The sequence below is a fragment of the Gekko japonicus genome, unplaced genomic scaffold (assembly GCF_001447785.1).
Source record: "Gekko japonicus isolate JY-2015 unplaced genomic scaffold, Gekko_japonicus_V1.1 scaffold320, whole genome shotgun sequence".
Classification (NCBI taxonomy): Eukaryota; Metazoa; Chordata; class Lepidosauria; order Squamata; family Gekkonidae; genus Gekko; species Gekko japonicus.
In genome coordinates, this window is record NW_015168660.1 from 822392 (window position 1) to 849127 (window position 26736).

General features: G+C 48.1%; 1 protein-coding gene across 1 annotated transcript in view; it reads left to right on the forward strand.

Annotated features, from left to right (window-relative positions):
- Positions 1 to 26736, forward strand: part of FNDC3B (fibronectin type III domain containing 3B) — a 308226-nt gene that overhangs the window by 131629 nt on the left and 149861 nt on the right. Inside the window, exon 6 of the mRNA XM_015415259.1 lies at positions 5121 to 5435. Within this exon, the coding sequence (XP_015270745.1) occupies positions 5121 to 5435 (315 nt within the window). The remainder of the gene's footprint in view (positions 1 to 5120; positions 5436 to 26736) is intronic.

A 26736-nucleotide genomic window follows, 5' to 3' on the forward strand; every position in this document is an offset into this window, starting at 1 on the left:
CCAACCTCAGAAGCAAACAGGAGACCCTGCCTTGTCCCCGAGACGCTGCCCCTTTCTGCCCCTCATGCAGAGATTTCTCCAAATAAATGGCAAAAGAGAGGTTTTTTTTTGCCTTAACCTTGGAAAGAATGTGCAGCGGGTCATTGCAAAAGAGCCATCTGGTCCCTGAGGGCAACGTGGGAAATCTTTAATCACATCCAGAGGTGTAAAATAAACTGAAGCTTAAAGAAGAAGCAAAACAGCTTTATTTCTCGCCTAGTCATTTTCTTTGATGTCCTTTTGTTCTGGCTTTTGAGCTAAATCTTTGATGTATATGTGCATATATTTTTTACATATAAATATAAAAACAAGAGGATCCCGTAAAATGCTACACCTAAATAAACCAGGTGGGGGGATTTCAGTACTTAATGTGGCCGTTTCTTCACTTAAAATTAGGATGAGATGGTTGCTAATCCTGTCCTGTCCCCAGCCAAAGTGCAAGAGAGATAGGGCTCTTGTTAGCAGCAGATGTATTGCCCCAGCAGCTCCTTCAGCACATGGTCTTCAGTCCACAGCCCATTTATTTCTACTCACTCAGTGTCACGACTGGAGCAAAATATTGTAATGAGTGCAATGAAACAATATCATTAGAACTATAAAAAACACAGAGGCCTGAGAGACTAGATAACAGTAGGTGAGACCCTAAACCACCAGCCGCGTCAATGACAGGGCAAATCAGAAAGCTGTGAAGATTTAGGTGCAGACTTCCCAGACTCGTGCATGCTTCAGTTTTGGGAGGCCTCAGTGGCAGGCAAAGCTGAAGCATCATTTCCTGGGCCTGATACAAACAGTGTTCCCAACTCCATTCCCTGCAATTCTGTTCTGTACAAATAATTGTATGAGTCAGGTGTGTGGGGGGAATTACTCGATTTGTGAGATGATAAATAGACCCTACTATGGGTTTGCAGTTCTGGTTGGACACCTCTATTATAACTGAGTGCCATCAAGTCACAGTAAGACTTATGGCGACTCCTGAGGGTTTTCAAGGCAAGAGATGAGCAGAGGTGGTTTGCCGTTGCCTTCCTCTGCATGGCAACTCCAGTCTTCCTTGGTGGTCTCATAAGAACATAAGAGATGCCAATGTTGGATCACGCCAAAGGCCCATCCAGTCCAACACTCTGTATCACACAGTGGCCAGAAATACCAATGCCATCAGGAGGTCCACCAGTGGGGCCAGGACATTAGAAGCCCTCCCACTGTTGACCCCCCCCCAAGCACCAAGAAGACAGAGCATCACTTGCCCCAGAGTCCCTATCTATAATAGTCTCCCATCTAAGTACTGACTGTGGCTGACCCTGCTTAGCTTCCAACCTCTGGTGAGACGGGCTAGTCCAGTAAAATGCACCCATTTTCCCATCCATTTGTTTGGGGACAATATTTTTAAAATAAGCACGGCACTTCTTACCTCTTTCGTTGGATTGTGAGCAGCAACCCCCCCCCCCGACCCAGCAGGGCTCTTATGTGGCACAGTTATTCATTTACTTGGCTACACCCAGCATTGCTTGCATTGTTTACACCTAGATTCCCCAGTTTTTTAGGTGACTACGAAGGTGCGGTAATGCCATACAGTGGGAGCAGAGAATCAGCAAAAATCACCCCCCGCCACCTTCCATTAGCAGAAACCTGCAGCAAGATCCAAGCCTATGTGCCTCTCCGGTTCCATCCCCACTGGTTTTAGTTCCTGTTGAGTACTTTGGTGTGGTGTTTAGATTGCATTTAACATCTTCCTAGCTAGGTATCCTCGGAAGGACTCATGTTCCTTGCTGAATGCCAAATTTGGATTTGGGGTGAAGATTCTGTTGTTGTGGCCGTCAAGTCACAGTTGACTTGTAGTGACCTCATGGGGTTTTCAAGGCAAGAGATGTTCAGGGGTGATTTGCCATTGCCTGCCCCTGCGTCATGACCCTGGTATTCCTTGGAGATCTCCCTCCAAACACTAGCCAGGGCCAACCCTACAGCTTGCGAGGTCTGACAAGATCGGGCTAGCCTCGGCTATCAAGGGCAGGGCAATATTCCTTACCATTCCACTAATACAATAAGTTAAGGATTTGGACTGCACTGTTAAGAGTGTTCAGTTGTGTTTGCATGTGTGTTGGAAGGTTTAATGGGTTCTCACTGAGAAAAAAAAAGTAAGTTGATCAGAATAAATGAAGGACAGGGAAGAATTAAATTGATTGATGTCCTGTCCCCTCTGCTGAGACGTTCTACTAGAGTACAAGTTCAGACAAGGAAAAAAAATGATGGAACATCTGTTGTGGTCACCTGCAGCACTCAGTTGCCTTTGCTTGGCAGGCCATTTCCAGATGAAAGGAGGCCAATTCATTTGTTGTTGTTGTTTTCTCAAAACGGGCATGATCGTCAGGATTGATTTGAGCCGCAAGACGTTAATTGTAATCCTGTGAACATTGAGCTCCTTTGATGATGTCTTGTTTGAAAACCTGAAACAAAAAGCGTTCCGGGTTATGATGGATGTTTACCAGCACGGCAAACCACTTCCATTCTTTTATTTATGTATTACTTATTTTAAGGGCCTGGTTCTTAAGAAAGAGCATCTGATGGATGCATGTTCAGATGCGAATGTATACACCTGCCCTCTCAGACAGCAGTGGTTAATCTCAGCACGAAAGACTTTCCCCTTTTTATGGCACTGGATTCTGAACGAACCTATCTAGGTAAAGCCTGGGGCCCACATATGTTGAAGGGCTGTTTCTTCCTGAATTTAACCTGTGTGCAGCTCAGCAGATCCATTACATAAGAACATAAGAGAACATAAGAGACGCCAATGTTGGATCAGGCCAAAGGCCCATCCAGTCCAACACTCTGTATCACACAGTGGCCAGAAATACCAGGCGCCATCAGGAGGTCCACCAGTGGGGCCAGGACACTAGAAGCCCTCCCACTGCTGACCCCCCCCCAAGCACCAAGTTGACAGAGCATCACTTGCCCCAGAGTCCCTATCTATACCTTGTGGCTAATAGCCACTGATGGACCTCTGCTCCATATACTTATCTAATTCCCCTTTGAAGCCGTCCATGCCTGTAGCTGCCACCACTTCCTGTTACTTCTTCTTGTCTCTAACAATTGAGAATATCGGACAGTGAACGGTTCTTTCCAGGTGTTTTGGGGGGAGATGGCTCTGATGCTTTGGAACAGGCTGTTGCCTCTCTCCTTCTCTCTCTTTAAGCACTGTGAACCTGATTTATTCCGGAATCACTTCTGGGTTAGCCTGGAATCACTTTTGGGTTAGTCTTGGTTGTGATGTCTGGTTTAGCTTGAGATGTGCGATTTTATGCGGTTACTCGATTTTATTCATTTACTTCACGTACACCCTAACTTTTTATACTCCACTGGGACCTAATGCTTTTTTAAAAAAATTATGGCCCGCCCGCCCTCCCCGCGAGCGGGCTCAGGGCGGCTCACAAATAGGGCACCTGCCAATATGTAAAACAGGTTAAAACAGCATAAAAACAGTCATTACAGTATTACAAAATTATAAAGTGCTGTAGGTGTTTCAGATCAGTCTTCAATAACAAAGATGGCATCTTGAAGATGGTACTCCCAAATCCGTGGTGTCAGCTCCACGCAGCTTTGTCATTCACTTTTCCCAGGGCCAGTTGATGATGATGGTAAAGGTAATGATGGTAAGGTAGTGGCGGCTCCTACTCAAAAGCCTGGCGGAAGAGCTCCATCTTACAGGCCCTGCGGAACTGTGCAAGGTACCGAGGGCCCGGATCTCCTCCGGAAGCTCATTCCACCAGGTAGGAGCCGCCACCGAAAAAGCCCTGGCCCTGGTTGCAGCCAGCCTGGCCTCTTTGGGGCCTGGGGTCACCAGGAGATGTTGCGTCCCTGACCGTAGTGCCCGTTGAGGAACATATGGGGAAAGGCGGTCCCTTAGGTATGTTGGAACCCGGCCATATAGGGCTTTAAAGTAAGAACCAGCACTTTGAAGTGAATCTGGTACACTATTGGCAGCCAGTGCAGTGCTTTCAGCACTGGCCGGATGTGGTCCTGACCAGGGAGGCCCATCAACAGCCTGGCTGCAGCATTCTGCACTAGCTGCAGCTTCCGGATTTGCGACAAAGGCAACATAGTTCTCCTCTTTTCCATTTTATCCTAACAACAACCCCATGACGACTGAGGGGTGACATGATCGAGGTTTATAAGATTATGCATGGGAAAGAGCAGGTAGAGAAAGAGGTACTTTTCTCCCTTTCTCACAATACAAGAACTCGTGGGCACTCCATGAAACTGCAGAGCGGTCAGGTTAGAACGGATAAAAGAAAGTACTTCTTCACCCAAAGAGTGATTAACACATGGAATTCACTGCCACAGGAAGTGGTGGCAGCTACAAGCATGGACGGGAATTAGATAAGCATATGGAGCAGAGGTCCATCAGTGGCTATTAGCCACAAGGTATAGATAGGGGCTCTGGGGCAAGTGATGCTCTGTCTTCTTGGTGCTTGGGGGGGGCTTCTAATGCTTGGGGGGGCTTCTAATGTCCTGGCCCCACTGGTGGACCTCCTGATGGCACCTGGTATTTCTGGCTACTGTGTGACACAGAGTGTTGGACTGGATGGGCCTTTGGCCTGATCCAACATTGGCGTCTCTTATGTTCTTATGTTCTTATGATGTAAGCTAGACTGAGAGTATGTGACTAGCCCAAGGTCACCCACCAGGCTTCCATGGCAGAGTGGGGATTCCAAGCTGGATCTCCCAGATCTTAGTCTTATACCACACCAGCTCTCTGCTCTCTAGATACGTACTATATAGTATACTATAAGATACAGTAGAACTACTATAGTAGATATACTATATACACATATTGATTTTTAATAGCGTGAATCGCCTTGAGTTATTTATTTAGAAGATTTGTATGCCACCTCTCTGCACTTTTAAAACTTTACCAATGAAGTTGTTGCTGACATAAGCAATGGCTGTTTGAGAGATGGCAAAAGAAAGCACATCCACTGTCACGACTACTGCCCCGCATACACAGTGAACGCCGCTACGTAAAATAAAAACAGATAAAAGTCTCTTTAGAAACTGAGTTGTGTCTCTTTTGATTTCCTATTCAATTTCAGAAATTATACCACTATATGGAATGTCCAGTTACATAACCAGGGAAGATCAGTACAACAAACCCCATCCCAAGAAGATGAAAGACCGGCAGATTGACCGCCAAAACCGTCTGAATAGCCCTCCTTCATCCATCTATAAGAGCCATCTGGGAAACTGTACAACTGTGTACAATGGCACCATCAAGACTCATAATGGCGCTGCAAATGGGGGAGGTGGCGGCGGCGGCGGAGGAGTTGGTGGCGGTGGAGCCCCAGCTGTGAAAAAAGTGGAACGGAGGGCAAGAAGCAGCCCCAAATCGAGTGAACCGGAGTTGCACGGTAAAGCCAGCTGGTGCTTTTCGATTTCATCATTGCTCTCTTTCGACATGTTTATTTTATTCACAGGCTTTTTTTTTTTTATAACCCTGAAACAGATACCATATGCATACAGAAGCTCAAGAGGGCCTGTTGTTGAGTTACACTTTGGAACGCTTGTTTGCAAAATAAGAAGGGGGAAAAATTACTTAGGTGATCTCTTGGGGCCGTTTCACACATAACGAAGAGGTCGTGTTGGGCTTGCCCCCAAGTGTAGACTCATCAGGGGCCGACAGCCAATCACAGCTGCCTGGTGGGAGCCCTTGTAGGTTGCACAGGTGTTCTAATGTTTCCTTTTGCATGTTAAGCATTGAGGTTAAAATTTCTTAGATGTGTTTTTAAATAGATGTTCTTAAGGGTAGCACTTGGCTAACACCTGATGCCAATATTTTTATAATATTTTTTTTTTAGCATATGTGGTAAATTTGTTCTCATGGCTTAGTCTGATTTTCTGTGTTTTTACTTGTCAGTTCATACCATCTAACTCCCAAGTAAGTGTTTAAGGGTCACCATTTTAAACTGCAAGACTTTCCTAATTCCTTTTTATGTGGGAAAATCATGTAAACAGAATTTTAAACTGCAGCACTAAAGTTGCATGACTTTTTAAAAATAAAACTTCATTTTCGGGGCTTTCTTTAAAACAAAAACAAAAAACTAACTTTGTGCAGTAGAACCTGGAGTACCTTGAATGGGTTCCATTCCAAGTTTCTGTTTCCTCACCTTTGTGGAATTCACTGCCAGGGGGCATAGTGGTGGCCACAAGCATAGATGGCTTTAATGGGGGATTAGATACATTCATGGAGGATCAGTCCATCAAAGTTTACCAGCCATGGAGACTAAAGGGAGCTTCCGCAATCAGAGGCAACAAACCCCTGAAAAGCAGTACTAGGGGACAGAATCAGGAGAGGGCCTTGCCCTCTATGCCCTGTATTGGTTGCCCTTCCAGAATAACTGGTGGAACGCTGTGTTAGAGAGGATGCTACACTAGATGGACCACTGGTCTGATCCAGCATGGCGGTTCTTACGTTCTCTCTCTTTTCACTGGTGGCTTTCTGCCTGGTATTTTTGTTGCCCCTCCTCCCCGTTGCCTACCCTGTATGGAAGTAGTTCAGCTTCTAGATTTTGTGTTCAGCTCTGCAGAAGCTGCATCAGTTGCATCAGCCGGGCTGGTGGCAAGCAAGCCCTGTACTCACCAAGGGCTCTTTCCAAAATTATCTGGCGCTTTGAGCTTTTGTTTACTATCTTTGCACAAGTTTGCCATCAGAATAAATCCAGACTACGAGGAATCTTCCCCCCTCCCCTGCTCAGTAGCAGCTCCTTATTTCTTTTTTCCATTGTTTGCTTCATTCGTTCCAGAAAATAGCCTTGCCTAAGTGGATATGACAGACAACCCTCCTTCCCCACACATATCCTGCTTTTTTAAACAAAAAAATATTTTTACTGCCTTTTTAGTAACCCAGCCTTTAAAAAAATATATATATATATTGACAGCTAACATCTTGGAAAGGCAGGACAGAAATATTTTAAATACTCTAACTTTAGCAGCCTTTCTTGCAAAATGGGAAATACAGTGGGTAGAAATGATAGTAGGGCGCTTGGTAGTGCAGAGGTTCAAATAACTGTGGGTTCTGGAGCCATTTTGGTGTTAGACTGAAGAGGCCGTGCATAAGCTGTGTGGGAGGAAGGCGCGCAAGTCAGCCAAAGCGTAGGATGGTTTGGAAAACAAGTCTAAAAACTGGGAACCCACAGGCTCTTATCTCTCATCAGTTCCCAGCAGGACTGGCACACTGGTCAATCGACTGGTCAATTGACTGTCTACTATTTGTCTGTAGTAAAATATTATCAGATTTGCCAGGAAGCCAAGGGTAGGTGGCAGCTCACCTTTCTTCATAGTGTCATTCGTTAGCAAGGGCAAGATGGAGTGCTGTTTGAAACCAGTGTAGCAAAACTGGCCACCTACACAGGAACACAAGCTAACATCCACAGCAAAGCTCACTTCTCGTAATGTCCCTTTAAACATTAACTTCTTGTGCAATAATTTGTTTTCTTTAACTACTGTTAAGCAATGCTCCCTCTAAGCCGTGGAGTCTTGTGAGCAAAACTTCTGCTTTGTGGGCTCCTGGCATTAAAGTTGTGAGAGAGCCATTTGGCTACTGCATAAATTAGTTTGCTCTGGAGCCATCCTTCTTGAGCCAAGACAAAAATGTGTGAGCCGGAGGCTTAAAAACTGTGAGCTGGCTCACACTAACTCAGCTTAGAGGGAACACTGCTGTTAAGTAATCCAGCCTGTTGATGAGTAAAGCTTGCTTGTTTGCCAGTACTTGTAAAATACTAGCCAAGTACCTTTTAAATATTTGACTGGTCGGTTTGCCCAATCTTGATTTTCATCAGATACCCAAACCTGCTTTCCTGGCCACTTTCCACTTTTACCATCAGACGATTAAGGGAAGTGTTTTGAAACTGCCTGGCAACATCCTCTTGTCCAGTCACAACAAAGAAGCTGCCCAGGCTGTGTAGGTAAAGCCGTACTGAGGAGAGGGCATCTGTCCTTGGCCTGGTGCTCGTTCCACTGTTAGTGCCACAGATAAGCACGCAATTCGTTCAGTAGATGGACTTGCGATGGAGGGAAACCTTTTTGCTTGGTATGCCAAGCCTGTCCCAGGAGAGGAAAGGTATGTTTTCAACCTCCGGAACCTCTTGTACAAATAGCATCTCAGCCTAGATCAGGGGTGGCCAAACTGCAGCTCAGGAGCCACATGCGGCTCTTTCACACAGTCTAATTTAATGTTGATAAAAAGCAAATTTGCATGTTTTCCAATAAAAACGTCCGTGTAATATTTGTTCGTGTCTTGCGACTCTCAGACATCTGACATTTATTCTGTGTGGCTGTTACGTTAAGCAAGTTTGGCCACCCCGGCTTAGATTTTGCTAGCCCTGTGTACGATCAGGTTCTGAACCAATCTATAGGGTTCTCCGGTTGACCCGTCTCTGCAGGGGCAGACTGGCCATTACGGCCACCAGGACTTTTCCTGGTGGGCTGATGGCCTCTCCCCCCGGGACAGGCCACCCCAGTGACAGAAGGGTTGTGCCCAGCCCTCCTGAGCCTTGTGGAGCAAGCAAGAGTCAGGCTGCCTCTCCCTCTCTCTGGGGGGATGGACAGGCCCCTTTTACAGGGCCAGTTTTCCCTCCAGTCCACCCCTGCATTGACTCACCACAAAGGAAGGGAGGGCTGGCGTGAGTGCAGTGGCCTCACCTCCCCTGTAATCGCCAATTCATCTGCACAGTGCAGACTCACAAAGGAAGTGCCCATGTGCATGTCCTCTCCCCATGATCAGCCACATTTGGAAAAGAGCATCACTGACCACAGGCAGGGGCACATGAAGCAGAAGAAGAGAAGAGATTGGATTTCCTCCGAGTCTGGCACGGTTGGCCAGATTTCTTTCCAGACAGCAGCTTTGTTGGTTTGCCGCTCACCCTTCGCCCATTTCTTTTTTTCTTTTCTTTTATGTATTAGATTTCTATTCTGCTCTTTTACCCAAGGCTCATCTCGTGTTGGTTGCTAGGCATGCAAATAGTTCTGAGAGGAAGGGGTGGATTCATGTAACGCTAGCACAAAGGCATTTGCAGGGAAAGTGCCACTATTCCTTCTCGCTGGTTTCTTATGCAGTAAGGGGGCTTCGGGGGGTCTCTCTGTAGGGGACAACTGAAGTCCTTTCCTGCTCAGCTTTCAAGAAGTAACTCTCCTGCCCAGAGGCAAAAAGCAGCTTGTAGGAAGGAGGACAGATATATTTGCAGAGAGGCGCGGGCCGTTGTTACAGGGAATTAATCAAAGCCACAATACATTAGTGCAGGGCTTTTTTTGTAGAAAAAGCCCAGCAGGGACTCATTAGCATAATAGGCCACCCCCAACAGCAGAAACACATTAGCATATTAGGCCACACCCCTGACCGCAGTCCATTAGCATATTAGCCACACCCCAGGCTTTCCATTGGCTTGCCTGGGTGCCCCGCGGCGGAGCCAAGACAAGCCAGCCCTTGGCTTACCGGGGCGCTCCGCGACTGCAGGGAGCCCGGGCAAGCCGGCCCTTGAACAGGCCGGGGACGGCACGGGGAGGCATTTAAATGCCTCCCTGATCCTTCCAGAGGCTCCCCTGGCCTGCCCATCCTAGAGTCGTCAGTGGGGGTCATTCTCCAGGCCTTCCCTCTGTAGCCACGCATGCAGAGGTTTTGGCTGTAGTGGGCGTGGCCAACTCTGAAGCCAGCCGGAACTCCGTTCCTGTCCGTTCCTGCCCAAAAATAGCCCTGCTCCTCATGTTTGTACTGTGCTGGGAACTTGGCAGTCAGCAGGGGGTGGGGCCATTGGTGCATGTGCCCGATCTTTCTCCCCACTCAGTGAGTCAGTGTGTGAACAGGGTCGTGTGCACTGGGCTCATCTCTCTGGGCAGACCCTTGATGGGGGGGCTAAGATTAACAACAGAAATTTCTCAGCTACTCATTCCACTGCAATTCCCAGGATTCTTGGTAATTAACTAATTAATTAATCAAGACTGTGAACAACATGTCAATTGGGACTGGGTCTCCAGCATTAAAAAAATACGAGACGAGAGTCAGTCACTGATCTCTCTTAGAGATAGAAAGGCAACGATAATTCTGTAGTGCAGAAATGCTGGTTGCATCACGGTTGCCAGGTCCCTACCTTTTGGCGGTGGGGGGCTCCTGGATCCTCTCTGGGATCTTCAGGCACATGCAAAGCACGTGCGCGCTCTACAGTGCCATCACCCGGAAGTGACATCATCGAACTAGGCATGTCACGGGGGTACATTCTAGTATTTGGCAAAAAAGTCTATGGTCACCATAGAGCTTTTCTGCTGAATGCTAGAGCATCCCCACTGCAATGTGCCCGATGCAATGACGTCACCCCAGGGTGACGTCATTGTGCTGGGCACTTCAGGCACCGTGGAGCTCTTTGGGGGCGGGGCTCCCCCGCTGGCCAGCTGGTCGATCAGGAGGCCTGAAATCATGGGAAACCCCGCCCCCATCGGGTGGATGGCACCCAAGGTTGCATCCTCCCCAGTCAGTCACCTTGTTCCTCACCTGCAGGAGCAATTCCACTTAAGGAGTTATGGAGGCATCTAACAAACTCAACAACTCACATTTGAAGTGCTAACCATACAGATACCAAACATTTTAATACCGAAAGTGGTTAGCTGTTGCTCATATTTCAAAGCGAAGTAATCTGGCTGGGCAGTGCCTAAGCGTGAGGCCTTGTTTTGGACTCAGCAACCCAGGCGCATGCCACAAGGGTGTGCGTGCCTGTGACGCTCCTATCACAAAAGATCTTCCTCTCTGACCCAATAAACAGCACACCTGTAGAGTCCCTACAGTGTTTCTCTTTGTTTCCAGCGGTGATGACTAATGTCAGTAGGGTCTGGCTTTGGAGCTGCAGACAAAGGCTTGTTTTTCTTCTCTGCTCCCCCCTTCCCAGGAATGTTCATTGACTCGGGCATATAATTTCTAATGCTGGAGTTTCAAGTAGAAAAATCAAAGCAGTTTTCTTTAACCCCCCCCCCCCCCTCCAGCCTGCTAAAGAAAGGGTAACCACACCATATAAAGGAAATACTGTAGCTTGGTATTTTTCAAGTTTTATTCAGGCATTTTAAATCTACCTTTCTTCTGAAAGGTATTGGTTAACAGTGTCATTTCAAACCCCTACGCAATTAAAACCAATGATACCACACTAAACCGGGTTCATCCTAATGGACTTCTCCGGGCACAGTGTTACACTTAGCCGTTGAAACAGCTCTTGTCTCGGAAAAAGCTTTTCTAAAGAGGTCTGCCCCTGCAGAAAAACCCAAATGCCAGTGACATGGTGGCAGAATAGTAAACTGTGAGAGGAATTCCTGCAGATAGTTAAATTTCTCTCTGCTACGTACGTTTATCTGCTTTTCTTCCAAGAAGCATCACACATAGTTCTTTCTGCCGCTGTTTTATCCTCTTAATAGCCTGTTTGAACTATCCTTTAGTAGAATGACTGCATGGTCAGGTACATCAGATCTCAGGGCTTTTCCCAGACATTATGAAGTATACGGATTGAGGTTCATGTCAACACAGTCCTGTTCATACGTTACAGTTAACACACGTACAGCCCGCATTGTGTGCACACACACCTCTTTGTAAAAAAGAGCCAACACACCTTCACTGTACCTATGAAACCCATGAAATCACACGTTCAGCTGTACATGAGTTGAATGTGGCATGAGAATTACTCAGTGCCTGTATAAAGCAAAATCAGTTATACACTGTGCATGGAAGCCCTGTTCACAAGTTGGTGGACATACATACAATCCATGTTAGGTGTACTCTTTGAATTTTATTATATGTGTGCTGAGTAGTTTTCATGTTACATTCAACTCACGTACAGCCAAATACATGATTGAAACTGCACATTTATCCAGTTACTGGTCCAATTTGTAAAATGAACACTTGTTGGCTCTTTCTTACAAACATGTATACATGTACTAACAGATGTTCATGCGTGTGAACGGGGCTGGATTGTATGTCTGTTCATGGCAACTTTTGAACAGAGCTACCAGATATAACACAGTCATAGATGAGTTGTGGGTTCAGTCACATGCATGTAGCGCCCAACTGATCAAGACGACAGTTCATGTGGAGTAGGGGCTTCATCCTGAAACATTTGTGGGTGGGAGGAAAGTGTTATTGGGCCAGTTTGGTGTAGTGGTTAGGAGCGTGGACTCTAATCTGGGATAACTAGGTTTGATTCCCCACTCCTCCACATGCAGCTGCTGGTGTGACCTTGGGTCAGTCACAGGTTCTCTCATGAGCAGTTCTTGAAAGAGCTCTCTCAGCCCCACCTACCTCACAGGGTGTCTGTTGTGGGGAGGAGAAGGGAAAGGTATTGTAAACTGCTCTGAGACTCCTTCGGGTAGTGAAGCGTGGGGTATAAATCCAATCTCTTCTCCTTTTCTTCTTCTTCTGTTGAGGAACCCATGTGTTGTCAGGTTGGAAAGAGGGACTGTTTGAGTTTGGGAAAATGGTGTAAGAAAGAAAGACTGAAGGTCTTCTCTATGTGAGCAGTGGTCATGATCTGGTCATGCACTAAGGGGACCCCTTCAGAGAGCCAGTTTGGTGTAGTGGTTAAGTGTGCGGACTCTAATCTGGGAGAACCGGGTTTGATTCCCCACTCCTCCACTTGCACCTGCTGATGTGACCTTGGGCCAGTCACAAGCTCTGGCACAGCTGTCCTTGAAAAAGAGCAGCTTGTGTCAGAGTTCTCTCAGCCCCACCCACGTCACAGGGTGTCTATTGTGGGGAGGGGAAGGGAAAGGAGTTTGTAAGCCACTCTGAGACTCCAAGTGAAGGGCTGGATATAAATCCAATCTCTTCTTCTTCTTCTTCATAATTCATCATCATCAGGAGGAGGAGGAGGAGGAAATTGAATTTATACCCCGCCCTTCACTTGGAGTCTCGGAGTGGCTTACAGTCTCCTTCCCTTCCTCTCCCAACAACCGACACCCTGTGAGTTTGATGGGGCTGAGAGAGCTCTGAGAGAACTGCCCTTGAGAGAACAGCTCTGAGAGAACTGGGACTGACCCAGGGTCACCCAGCAGCTGCACGTGGAGGAGTGGGGAATCAAACCCCGTTCTCCCAGATTAGAGTCCCCTGCTCTTAACCGCTACATCAAACTGAAGAAAATCTCACTTTCCTCTCAACAGAGGTCAGGCTGGCCACTTATTCCATGGAATTTGGCCATTTGTAATTCCTCCAGGCTCAATCAGGCTTCCAACAGAAGAACTAGACACTTGTGTGAGTCACCATCACCCTTGGGGTGTTGAATCTCATACATGCACTGAAATTGGGCCAGCTGTTTCTTCCAGAGGTTTGGGTTTGGTGCATTTGCATTTGCGTAGTTTGTTTTGGGTGAAAGGCAGCTGAGGAGAGAGCAGCAATGGTTTACTTGTAACAGGGGTCGTTTCGTAGAAAAAGAGCTAGGGGAACTCATTAGCATAACTCATTAGCATATGCCACCCCCCCTGACAACACCGGAAGTGTGTCATAAGGCCACACACCCCGCCCCCAACGGTCCCGGCCGCCGCCGCCGGCCTTGCAGCTCCACTGCCGAGCCCCATGAGGGGCCCGGCGGTGGACCTCCAAGGCCGGCGGGAGTGCAAGGAAGCCCCGTGAAGGCCCTCCCTGGCCCCAGGCAGGCAGGGGTGGGGAGAGGCAGGGAGGAAGCAACTTACCCCTCCCTCTTCTCCTGCCTCCTCCTGGCTGAATGAGGGCCGGAAGCGGGGTGGCCGGAAGCAGGGGGCGGGGCTTCGTCATGTGCCCCCCCCCGTACCTCACCCAGGGGAACTGCGATCCCCCCCCCGAAATGACCTCTGACTTGTAAAGCAATGTTAGCTGGAAGCAGGTTGTGGGATGCAGGGAAGTGTCAAGCAAGTGGAGAAGTGCAGAGGAAGCGGGCAATGACGGAGAAGTTCAAAAAAGTGGCATTGCGTTATTGGACCCTGAGTAGAGTGGGATGGTGGAGCGGGTGGAGGAAGAGAGCACTTGTTGTCTGGGGCCTGGAATTAGAACATGTTGTGTAGTGGTCTCAAGAGGAGGCGGGAGATCCTACTTCTTTGAAGAAGTTCTGTTCATGTAATGGGGATTTTTGTGTGGCGCTGAGCCTTCCTCTGTGAAAAAAGAAGCCGCTGAATGAAACCAGCGTATGCGCGCTTGAGCTCGCACATGTGCAAGTATATTTGTCACGTTGTAATATGAGTTGGGGCTTCGTGTTCTCATGTCTTTGTATAAAATATGGAGACTTGCGAGGCAGGGGAAATCTCATTCCCTCACCGGCCACCACTTCCTTTCCCCTCTTGCCTGTCTCCACGTTCTTTCCAGTTTGGTGTCGTGGTTAAGTGCGCGGACTCTAATCTGGGAGAACCGGGTTTGATTCCCCACTCCTCCACTTGCACCTGGCTGGATGGCCTTGGGCAATCCGTAGCTCTGATCAGAGCTGTCCTTGAAAAAGAGCAGTTTCTGTCAAGAGCTCTCTCAGCCCCACCGACCTCACAGGGTGTCTGTTGTGGGGAGGGGAAGGGAAAGGAGTTTGTAAGCCACTCTGAGACTCCCTTGGGTAGTGAAGGGCGGGGTATACATCCAATCTCCTCCTCCTCCTCCTTCTTCTCCTTCTTCTTCTTTCCCTCCCCCGCCCATTGCTGCTCCTTTTCCATCCAACTACATCTCCTCTGAGTGCTGTGGAAACCCATATCTCACCCAATCTCTCATTGTTTTTTTTTTTTAAATGTCTCTGCATGCAAAGACATTGCTTTTGTTCTTTTTAGGTGATTTTACCCACTTTTTAGGTGATTTTACCCAACAACCACTAATCTGGATTCTTGTGTAAACCTGAGGGTTTCCCTGGGTTTGTAGAACTGCTAATTATATCAGGGCTGGACCCATTTTTGTGAATTTCTTTATCCTCATAGGGATCAGCCCTTGGCTGTTAGATATAAGGACAACCCTATATTCTGTAATTATTCCATATTAGTCCGTAATATCTTGCTCCAAAATACAGACATTTGTAACATAATGTTTAAAAATAGGCTTTTGAGGGTGCATTTGTAGATTAGTGTTTTCAGTATTCCTGTGCAGGTCATGTTACTAGACCTCGTGGAGGTGGCTTTCTTGTCTGGCCTGTTTGCTGTCATTATCAAGTAAAAGAGACGGACCCATTTTATTTTGTCCCACTTTGTTTAGAGCCTGGAGCTGATTATAAGACAGTTTTGAATCCTCTGGGAAGTTCCTTAGGCCACACAGCTGTGAAGTTGGAGCAGAGTTGAAACATGCCAAGAAAATGAGTGTCCGGGCCCTGGAACGTCCACTGGGTCAGCAAAGGGGCGCTTTTAGTTGAAATTGCACAAAGGACAGAAACATATAGCGGAAGCTTTAATCAAAGTGATGGTGTGTGGGCTTGTGAACTCTATTCCTTGCTTGAGAGCTGCCCTTTTTTCTGATGTGGTTTTTATTTTTTAAGTGTCCCAATTTGAAACCAAGTCGATTCCTGCAAATGAAGGCTTCAAAAAGTTTCCTGCTTCACAGCCCAGGTCCACGGCAAACTCTGAAGGGGGAGAAATGAGGATTTTTTTCCACGGAGTGGGAGGTGGAGGGGAAGGATGTCAGAACCCTTGTTTCCCAACTCGGAGAAGGCCTTCCTGTGAAAACTGCAGCCAAGTGCTCCAGAACAACACGGAATGTTTTAAAAGCCTCTTGCGGGCTTGAATGTCTTCCCATTGAATTGACTTTGTACATGTTGCCATTGCACCTGACAGGCCTCTCAGCAGGACGTTGGAGGAGGGATTCTTAAGATAAGCCCCATTAGAGCACAAACTCATTTGTACAGATGGAAGGGAGGGAGAGAGGGGGGGGGTGTCTTTAGCCAAAACATTACAACCCTCCAGAGGTCACAAAAATGAGTGTGACTGTTTATGGAGAGGAGCTACGCTAAGGACACTGTGAGCTTTTGAGTAACGGGGTTTTTTTAAGCCTTTTGAGGTACAGAAAAGTTGATTGGAGTCGTTTCATCGGCGTCCCTTTGATGGAAGCTATTTATTTGGGCGTCAGAATGAATCGGGGCATTGCTCCTCCTCGACAAGATTCTTTTTTTTAGTGCGGGCTGCTGTTTAATCCAAGTCTACCACAAACACCCTTTGTGCCATTCTGGCTGTCTTCCGCTTCCCTCGTTTAAAGGGCTCTGGATTCACATCACAGCTCAGACATAACATGTTTTTCATTTATTTAGAGCTTTTATATCCCGCACTTTCAATCAGTCGAACATCTAAGCAGCTGAGCGGCCCTTGTGCCAGTCGGGGGGCTGTTTGGTTCTCTTGGTTTTATTTAGGCTTCTGTCTGACCCCGTGCCAAGTGCTCAAGGTTCGGGTTGCCGTCGTTTGAAACCGAAGGTTCTGGTACCAGATGGGGGTCTTTTGATCAGTGGACAGAAGACGGAGCCAGTCCGGTGTGGAAGGTTTGGGGGCAGAGGCTCATACAAAAACAGTCTGTACCTTTTTTAAAAAGACTGGGGATTGGGGAGAAGGCCACATTGTTTTCTGATTGATTGGCATCCTTTCTTAGGGTAGGTAATAAAATGCTAGTTCTGTTCTGCTTCTCCTTATCCCTGACTAACCAAGGTCACTTAGAACTAGGGTTGCCAGCTCCCATGTCCGAGTGGGGGATCTCCCACTTTGGGGGTCTTTCCCCCCACTGCGGACCTGCTGGCTGGTGGGAAAACCCCACCCGCAAACAGGGATGTTGTCATGCAATATCCCTGATGCAGTGACGTCACTCGGAAGTGACGCTATCGCGTTGGGGACACTCTGGTTACTGGGCAAAACTCTATGGTTTGAGGGCAAATTTACCATAGAGTTTCACCCAAAAAACAGAGTGTTGCCCCCAGTGTTGCTGACGTGATGACATCACTTATGGGCGACATCATTGCATCGTGTGGCATCCCCACCCACCCCCGGAACACCCCCAAATCCCCCTGCCAGTTCGAAGAGGGGACCTGGTGACCTTGCTTAAAACAAAAAATGCTATGGCAATAATTCGGTCTTGGGAGAACATTTCAAAGCTGAGAATCAACCACCGAGAGTACCTCTCTGTGAAAACCTGAGGTCCTCACTTGGTATACAGAAGGTACAAATGGTAGACCTATGAAGACTCAGGAAGGTGGGGGAATCCCATTCTCTTCTCCTCTGCCAGCTCCTGGCCCTGTGTGGAATGCTAGCCAGGTGTTAAATACTGGGTTCAAGACGCATTACAGTGAAAGAGCTCTATTTTATTATGTGATTTCAGGAACAAGACTAAACCCCCAGGGCAATAGCCCTGTTTAAATAGCATGCAAAACCCACACCCAAACACACCCCACTCCTTTCCCTCCTTTCACCCCACACGATAGGTTATTTATATAACATTACTTCCTCATTGGTCACCTTCAGAGTCCAGGTGGGCTATTGTTCTGGATCTCCAAGCTCAGCCAGTTTCTGGTGGAGAGTCCTGGAATGTTCCAGCCGTAATCCATAACACCAGGTAATCACCAGTGACTTGGGGCCACAATTCCAGCCCCAAGAAGATTGTGAAGACCCCCTCCCCCAAATCCAGCTTATTGCAGGGACATGCTGCAACCCCCAAGCCACTGCAGGACAGTTCATCGGTGGGGCTAATTAAGAGCTTGAAAGATCCGCAGGCTGAGTTTTCAGCTCCCCCCCCCCCTGCCCACCTGCTGTTCCAGCCACTGAATTGGGGGGTTTAGAGATGGATAAAGACAGGACAAACTTTCAATTCAAAGATAGCTGGCCAGCTGATGAGTAGGGTTGCCAAGTCGTAATTAATCAGCAGCAGGGGACTCCGAGTCCCGGCTTCCTCCTGGAGTGTGCGCCGCAAGCACATCACCCGGAAGTGACGCGGCCGCGTCGGGCGCGCCAGGGGCGGGGCTGCAGTCATCCAAGGGAAAAACATAGAGTTTTCCCTCGGATGACCGCAGCCCCACCCCTGGCGCGCCCGGCATGGCTGCGTCACTTCTGGGTGATGTGCTGACGCCGGGCACGTCCCCTGCTTTGGGGGTGGGGTTCCCCCCGGGGCCCGATCCGTCGGTGGCGGGGAACGGCCTCTGGGGCGGGGGTTTCCCCGCCCCCCGGGGATACTTGGCAAGCCTACTGATGAGCGGTTACCTGTAGCTGTGAGCCCTAAGTCAGCATGGAAGACCCTGTGCACCCTTCTCACCTACTCACCAACTTTCTGTTTTTTCCTCTTCGCCATCCTGCCCAGTTGCTCATTTGCCCCACCTGGCCACTTCTGACCCCCCTTCTCCATGACGGTCTTGAGTTGCAACATAACCCAACATGCTGGCTCAGTTTTTGCACAACATCTGAGAAGGCACAGAAGACACTGTAGGCTACTTCGCAGGGGGAAGGGGTATTTTTTGCAACCCAGTTTTTAAAAAAATACACTCCAGATTTTACTGAAAACCTGGACTTTCTCTCCGGTTTGTAGAAAAATCTCCTGCAATCGCCGCCAACCTTTTTGAGCCTGCTGGCATTGTTGGAATTGTGACACAGCATGCTGGGTGCAGCCACAAAATTCCCTCCTTTCACCCCACACGATAGGTTATTTATATAACATTACTTCCTCATTGGTCACCTTCAGAGTCCAGGTGGGCTATTGTTCTGGATCTCCAAGCTCAGCCAGTTTCTGGTGGAGAGTCCTGGAATGTTCCAGCCGTAATCCATAACACCAGGTAATCACCAGTGACTTGGGGCCACAATTCCAGCCCCAAGAAGATTGTGAAGACCCCCTCCCCCAAATCCAGCTTATTGCAGGGACATGCTGCAACCCCCAAGCCACTGCAGGACAGTTCATCGGTGGGGCTAATTAAGAGCTTGAAAGATCCGCAGGCTGAGTTTTCAGCTCCCCCCCCCCCTGCACACCTGCTGTTCCAGCCACTGAATTGGGGGGTTTAGAGATGGATAAAGACAGGACAAACTTTCAATTCAAAGATAGCTGGCCAGCTGATGAGTAGGGTTGCCAAGTCGTAATTAATCAGCAGCAGGGGACTCCGAGTCCCGGCTTCCTCCTGGAGTGTGCGCCGCAAGCACATCACCCGGAAGTGACGCGGCCGCGTCGGGCGCGCCAGGGGCGGGGCTGCAGTCATCCAAGGGAAAAACATAGAGTTTTCCCTCGGATGACCGCAGCCCCACCCCTGGCGCGCCCGGCATGGCTGCGTCACTTCTGGGTGATGTGCTGACGCCGGGCACGTCCCCTGCTTTGGGGGTGGGGTTCCCCCCGGGGCCCGATCCGTCGGTGGCGGGGAACGGCCTCTGGGGCGGGGGTTTCCCCGCCCCCCGGGGATACTTGGCAAGCCTACTGATGAGCGGTTACCTGTAGCTGTGAGCCCTAAGTCAGCATGGAAGACCCTGTGCACCCTTCTCACCTACTCACCAACTTTCTGTTTTTTCCTCTTCGCCATCCTGCCCAGTTGCTCATTTGCCCCACCTGGCCACTTCTGACCCCCCTTCTCCATGACGGTCTTGAGTTGCAACATAACCCAACATGCTGGCTCAGTTTTTGCACAACATCTGAGAAGGCACAGAAGACACTGTAGGCTACTTCGCAGGGGGAAGGGGTATTTTTTGCAACCCAGTTTTTAAAAAAATACACTCCAGATTTTACTGAAAACCTGGACTTTCTCTCCGGTTTGTAGAAAAATCTCCTGCAATCGCCGCCAACCTTTTTGAGCCTGCTGGCATTGTTGGAATTGTGACACAGCATGCTGGGTGCAGCCACAAAAGGGCTGCTGCAGGAGGCAGGGCCTGCCACACGGTGGCTGCCGCAATTTGCCTTCAGTCACACTGTGAAGATCCTTCTGCTGTCTCATCGGCATTTTTTAAAAGTCTGCACAGCCAATCAGAAGCTTGGCTGGGCAAAAAAAACCTATCTAGCCCCCGCCCACTTTGGTGGAGGGCTAGGAAAGGTGTCGGAGGGCACCATGTCGGCAGGGGTCGTTTCGTAGAAAAAGAGCTAGGGGAACTCATTAGCATAACTCATTAGCATATGCCACACACCCTGACATCACCGGAAGTGTGTCATACGGCACACCCCCTGACATCACTGGAAGTGTGTCATAAGGCCACACCCACCACTCAGTTAGTCTTAGTCTTAAAGGTTAGTCTTAAAGGTGCTATTTGTTAGTCTTAAAGCTGCTATTTGAACTCTTGGGCTATTTTGCAGCAACAGACTAACACAGCTACCTCAGGGAAGCTCCTGGATGGGGCTGGGACCTCCTTGCGGAGGCCACGTGGAGTGGCCTTGGCCAGGCAGAGGGGGAGGACTCCAACTTACCCTCCTGCTTCTTCCTCCTTCTGCAACAGAATGAGGCTGGAAGAAGGGGGTGGCCGGAAGCAGGGGGCGGGGCTTCGTCATGTGCCCCGCCCCCGTACCTCACCCGGGGGTACTGCGATCCCCCGCGATCCCCCCCGAAATGACCTCTGCATGTCGGAGATATGTGATGAGATGTTCCCTCCTTTCACCTGCACCTCGCATCCCTTGATCTGTGTGCGTTGGGCCATGTTGGGAATTAGCTGTGAGAACAAAGAGGGTGACAGCCTTAAAAGACATAGGGAGACACGGAGATAGAAGTGATAGGGAGGGGGCGCTGACCTTAGGCTGTTTGCTTCAAGCTGTGGCTACAGATGCTAGTCAAATAGGAATTCTCTGCACCATATTAACTTGGCTCAAGCGGGTAGTGATGTTATGTCCGCTGACCGCCACCAGGGGCCAGCGAATACCCCAGAGCTTGACTCTGCAAGAACAATGGGGACTAGGCTCCTAGTCTCGCCACTTGGGAACCAATAGGACCGTGGCGGGAGATTTAAACCCACCAACGGGACCTAGGGGGGCGTCCCCAGGTGTGTATATAGTTGGCCAGCCGGCCATTAGTCTTTGTCTTTGTTGTGTACCAGTAAACCATGCTGATCACTACATCGGTCTCAGTAGTTTCTACATGCGTCTAACCCACTACACTTCAAGTGAGAAGTTTGCTTTAGAGAGGTAGTGGGAAAAGAGAGGAGACTGGGTTTATACCCCGGCCTTCACTACCCGAAGGAGTCTCAGAGTGGTTTACAATCTCCTTTCCCTTTCCTTCCCCACAACAGACACCCTGTGAGGTAGGCAGGGCTGAGATAACTCTTTCGAGAACTGCCCTTGAGAGAACAGCTCTGACAGAACTTGTAACTCACCCAAGGTCCCACCAGCAGCTGCATATGGCGGAGTGGGGAATCGAACCCGGTTCTCCCAGATGATAGTCCACTCTGCTAACCACTACACCAAACTGGCTCTTAGAACAATGTGCATTTTTTAAAAGGAAAAAAAAACCAACCCCAAAACCTGCATTTAAAGCATGCAAATTGTATTTTTTTAAAGTTGGGTTAGTCCACGCTTGGCAAATATTTGATAAATTCCTTTACATTTTAGGTTGCAGGAAGGAGACTGTTGCTACTGTTTTTAAAATGCAGCTTTGGTGAAAATGGGTTTAAAAGATGAAAAACCCAGGAGGCTTTTGGCTTTTGCATGCCAGTTTGCAAAAATCTGCTGTGTGGGGTGTGGTTTTTTGTTGTTTTTTTAAATGCAAGCACTGTTAAGTATTTGTGGGGGGGGGCAGTGTTCAGCTGACATGTGTACGAAATGGCAGCTGGCCGCCTCCTTCTGGATCTCCAAAGCAATCCGGAGAGCCAGCTTCTGTCTGTGATGTGATTTTGGCAGGCATGTTTCTGTCAAACAACAACAGTCTTGTTGCCACACAATCTGCTGAGGAATGGTGCTTCAGGATCCCTATACGTCGCTGGTGCTGAAATTCTCAGGGACTGGATTCTGCTTGCGCTGCAGGGAGGAACTGCAGCTTAGCAGCACCAGAGGGACTTCAGACGTAATTGTTGGGCTCAGCATTGTGTAATTATTGGGGTTTTGAAGAGTGGTTGCAAGAGGGCATTTGATGGGCCTTTCCAGATGTCTGTTTCTTTTGCACAGTTTGTTCAGTTGTTGCAGAACATCTTACCCCCCCCCCCAGCTCAGCTGATGCACCTTGTGGGAAAAACTGCATTTTCCTTGCACTCAATCAACAAGACGTGGTCTCTGGCAGATGTGATTCTCCTCCAGCCAGCATGCCTCTTGCAATTGTTTGGCTGCATTTTTATCCTGCTTTTCATCCAAATTCTGGCTCTCAAAACAGTTTGCAGGAAATGGAAGAAAATACAATATAGCTGTTGCTTGGGAAGAGATTTCTCGGTTTTCCTCCATCTGCTTTGCCCATCTGTGGCAGTGAGAAGGTGGGAGGGAGCTCTCAGTTGGCTCGAGATCCAGGTATGATGGAAGGGGGCCTGGTCGGTTCCCTTTTACCTTCTGGGTGGTGGTTGGAACCTGGAAGGAGGAAGTACTTTTAGCTGTGGTTGTGTGGGTAACTATTGGATAGTGCCAGTGACATCAGAGATAAGATTGCCACATTAGTCTTCTTTTTTGCTCCTGTTAAAGACAAAAAAGTACCAAAGAACAATAAGGCTGTCCCCTTCCCTACAATTATCGAATCTTCTTCTGTGTTTTTAAATTCTTGGGCCTTTGTATTATTCGTGTTTCTGTATGTTGACACTCCACATCTGTAGAGAGAAGTATATTCCGTATTCCTCCAAGGAAAGCTTATTATTATTATTATTATTATTATTATTATTATTATTATTATTATTATTATTATTTAGATTTTTACCCCACCCTCCTGGCCGAGGCTGGCTCTTAAGTGGGGAGGGGGCAAAGGGGGATTAAAAGTTTTATAAATCTATGAGTGCCGGGGGGGGGGGTCTGAAAAGTTGGTAACAGCAGCTTTAGAAAACGAATGCATTGTGCTGACTCTCCCACTTTTCTATACCGGTCCAGTCCCAGGCAATTGCTTAGCTTGCCCAATTTCCAGCACCACCTCTCATAATAAGGCAAAAACAATTACAATCAAATGAATCCGCTGTTTTATGCAGCCCATGTTTGCCCCAATAATTTTATTGAAAGCACATTGACATTGAACAGAGTTCAAGCCAAGTTCACTGTCAGATTTCTGTTAATGTATCCATGTGTGTAGGAGCTGCGGTGGCTCAAGTGGTTAAGACGCTGAACTGCAGGCTGTGGAAGGTCGGTAGTTCAGCAGTTCGAGACCCGAGTGTGCCACATGACGGAGTGAGCTCCCGTCTCTAGTTCCAGCTCCTGCCAACCTAGCAGTTCAAAAGCGTTCCGTGCGCCTTGGTGTTTAGTCATGCCGGCCACATGACCACGGAAACGTCTTCGGACAACGCTGGCTCTTCGGCTTTGAAACGGAGATGAGCACCGCAACCCTAGAGTCGGATTCGACTGGCTTTCGAGCAAGGGACCCTTTACCTATCCATGTGTGTAGCACTTAGGGGAAGTCAAGATGGGGAGCCGCGTTAGTCTGTCTGTAGCGGTAGTAGAAAAGAGCAAGAGTCCAGCAGCACCTTAAAGACTAACAACATTTGTGGCAGGGTAGGAGCTTTCATGAGTCACTGACTCACATCTTCAGATATCTGAAGATGTGAGTCAGTGACTCATGAAAGCTCCTACCCTGCCACAAATGTTGTTAGTCTTTAAGGTGCTGCTGGACTCTTGCTCTTTTCCACTACTTAAGAGAGGGTTATTCATATGCCTTACTTTATTCAGCAATAAGAGCAGTTGAGATTTTTGTGGGGAGGGTTTTCTCCCCAGAAAGGGCTGTTTAGTATCTGTGGCTGGTATAGAGAGGCGTTTCCAGGAGTTTCCTCTTCATTTCCCGACTCTATGGGCATTTACCAGCACCTTGAATATAATCCAGACTACCGGTTTAATTGACCCCAGGGACTTTGCATTATTCTTGAAAATTCTATTCATTTGGAATACTTCTATGCCGCCTCTTCGGAGCCCTGCTCAAGGCGGCTTGCCATTGAAGCACAACATTAGCCACCCTGAGCCTGCCGAATGGCGAGGAGGGCGGGCTATAAGTATAAATAATAAATAAATAAAATAAATAATAAATAAAACACAGGCTGTTAAAGAACAGGGCACTGGGCATAAGTTGCATAAATACTGTCCATGAAACAGAAATAGCCCGTGAGAAAGCTGATAAAACCCATAATTAAAAGTCTGGGTAAAAAGATATGTTTTAGCCTGGCGCTTAAAACAAAGAAGAAGAAGAAGAAGAAGAGATTGGATTTATACCCCGCCCTTCACTTGGAGTCTCAGAGCGGCTTACAAACTCCTTTCCCTTCCCCTCCCCACAACAGACACCCTGTGAGGTGGGTGAGGCTGAGAGAGCTCTGACTCAAACTGCTCTTTCAGGAACAGCTGTGCCAGAGCTTGTGACTGACCCAAGGTCACATCAGCAGGGGCATGTGGAGGAGTGCGGAATCAAACCCGGTTCTCCCAGATTAGAGTCCGCGCACTTAACCACTACACCAGACTGGCTCTCAGTAGATGTAGGCACCAGGCGAGCCTAGAGGGGGAGGGTGTTCCACAGGTGAGGGGCCACCACAGAAAATACCCCGTCTCTAGTTGCCACCCACCTCACATCTGAATACAGAGGTGCAGAGAGCAGGGCTTGTGGGACAGATCTGAACTATTTCACCCATTCTATGGCGACAAGCCTGGGTTCGTGGCTAAGTGAATGCTTCACCCTGAGCTGTAGCCAGTCATAGCTTCCAGGTGAGTGTGCCTGTATAATTTGTCAAGAGGAAGGCAAAGACACCATCACAGACTCATTCCTGAGTTATCTGGATCCGTCCCCTTCCCCACTTTGCGATCTGTTTATTTTTATGAATTTAAGCCGTTGCATTTTCCAGATGTCGTCATTTCATCTTCCTGTCTGCCACATCTGGGATGTGGTGGGGCCAACCAGCTGTCTCTCTCACTGGCCCGAGCTGGAGATGTGAAGACCCAGGGGCAAAAAAAAATGGGAAAATATGGAAAAACTGGCTTTTCCTTATTTTTTTCTGAGGATCTTTTTAGTCTTTCCCAGTTGGAAAACTGGACAATGTTGGAGGAGACAGAAAAGAACTCCTATGATTTTTCTTTTCTTTTCAGCATGAGTGAAATGGTTCTTGATGCATGTTTTTGTTGTTCTTGTTGTTTAAAATGTATAGCATGAAAAAGCTTCGGACTTTTCTCATCCCGGGTGCCAGCATCACTTGGCCAACCTTACCTGTGGCACTGTTTGGAGTTGGGGGCAAAGGGAGGAGACTTCCTACAGACCTTAACTGTGGGCAAATGACAAGAAATTAATAGTTGGCAAGTGTTCTTATCGCACATCTCTTTAAAAATTATTGATCAGTTCGGGGGGGGGGAGCCTCGTGGTGCTTTCAAAGCGGCTTTAGGCCTAGCTTGACTGTATATTTTTATATGTTTAATAAGTCAAAATGTAAGATCATACACTGGACACCAGCAACTGGGGCACCTAGATAACGTCTGGCCCCCTATTGAAGTCCCCCTCAGTTGCCAAAATGGAGCGGGTGTGGGAAAGCTACACTTGTGGCAACAGAATTTGTTGGCTGGCCATCTCAGAGGGACAGTGCATCTCTGTCCTCACTAGCTTCATGAGGTGGCTTTCTAGGAAAACTCACGTTGCTGACTGAGGCAATAGATGATCAGATGCAGACCAGAAGAGAAAATTATTCCCTGGCTGAGAAGAGTTTCAGAGCTTGGGGCGTGGACAGAAGGGAATAGATGTCCCTGTTGTGTATAGAAGGAAGACATTTGTTTAATAACAAGCGGGGACCAGCAACAAAATGTTGTGTAATGTGTTGTAGTTTGTTTTAAGGTGTAATTCCTTCTTTTCTTTTTTTGAAACTGCAGTGTAAGATTTGTAGTTACTAATGTATATAATTATTACATGTGTGGCTGCAGGGCTCCAGTCCTCTTCAGCCTGAGATGAGTCCACATTAACCCACAGCACCACAGCTATCTTTGGAAGTTTATTTGTTTGTCAGGGTTGCTAAGGAATGTTTTAAAAGATGGTGTGTACAAATTAATACCAGTTGGAAGAAATCCCGCCTCCTCTCCACCTGCCCCCTACCTTTCAGTCACTGTGCCCACCCATCCATTAATGACACCTCAGCTGTCCTTTTATAACTTCACTCTGGCTTCTAGTCAGTCAGAAGAGAGAAGAAGTGGGAAGAAGTGGTGCCCAAGCTGGTGGGGGCGGGGAGGGAAGCAGTTAGAAGCTGGAGAGAATGTTTTTAAAGGACAGTGGAGCCCACAGCTATAGAGATGGGGGTGAGAAGGATCCTTCTCTCCTGCTTGCAAGGCTTTGCAGTTGCAGGCTCAGATGTCCTTTTAAAACTTCCCCCTTCTATTTGGCCATTCATACTGCAGGAAAAACAGCATTGGAGATGGGTGAGTGGTAGTGAGGAATCCTCCCCAATCCCAGCTCCAGTTCTGCTGCTGCTGCCTCCCCTCTTCCCCCACCCATTGTCTCTCTGTGTCTCTCCAGTCTCAGACAGTCAGTCTTTGGGGGAGAGTGTGCCCTCTGTTTGCAGATATAAGTATCCGCAGGCAGAGGGGACTGTTGAGAATTAGATATACAGATGTAAAGGAGTACAACAGTTTCAGGTGGGAGTTCTAAAAGTTCTTATGACAGCTGACATTTGGCCAAGGGTGAGTTTTTGAAAATGTCACTTGCCGAAAAC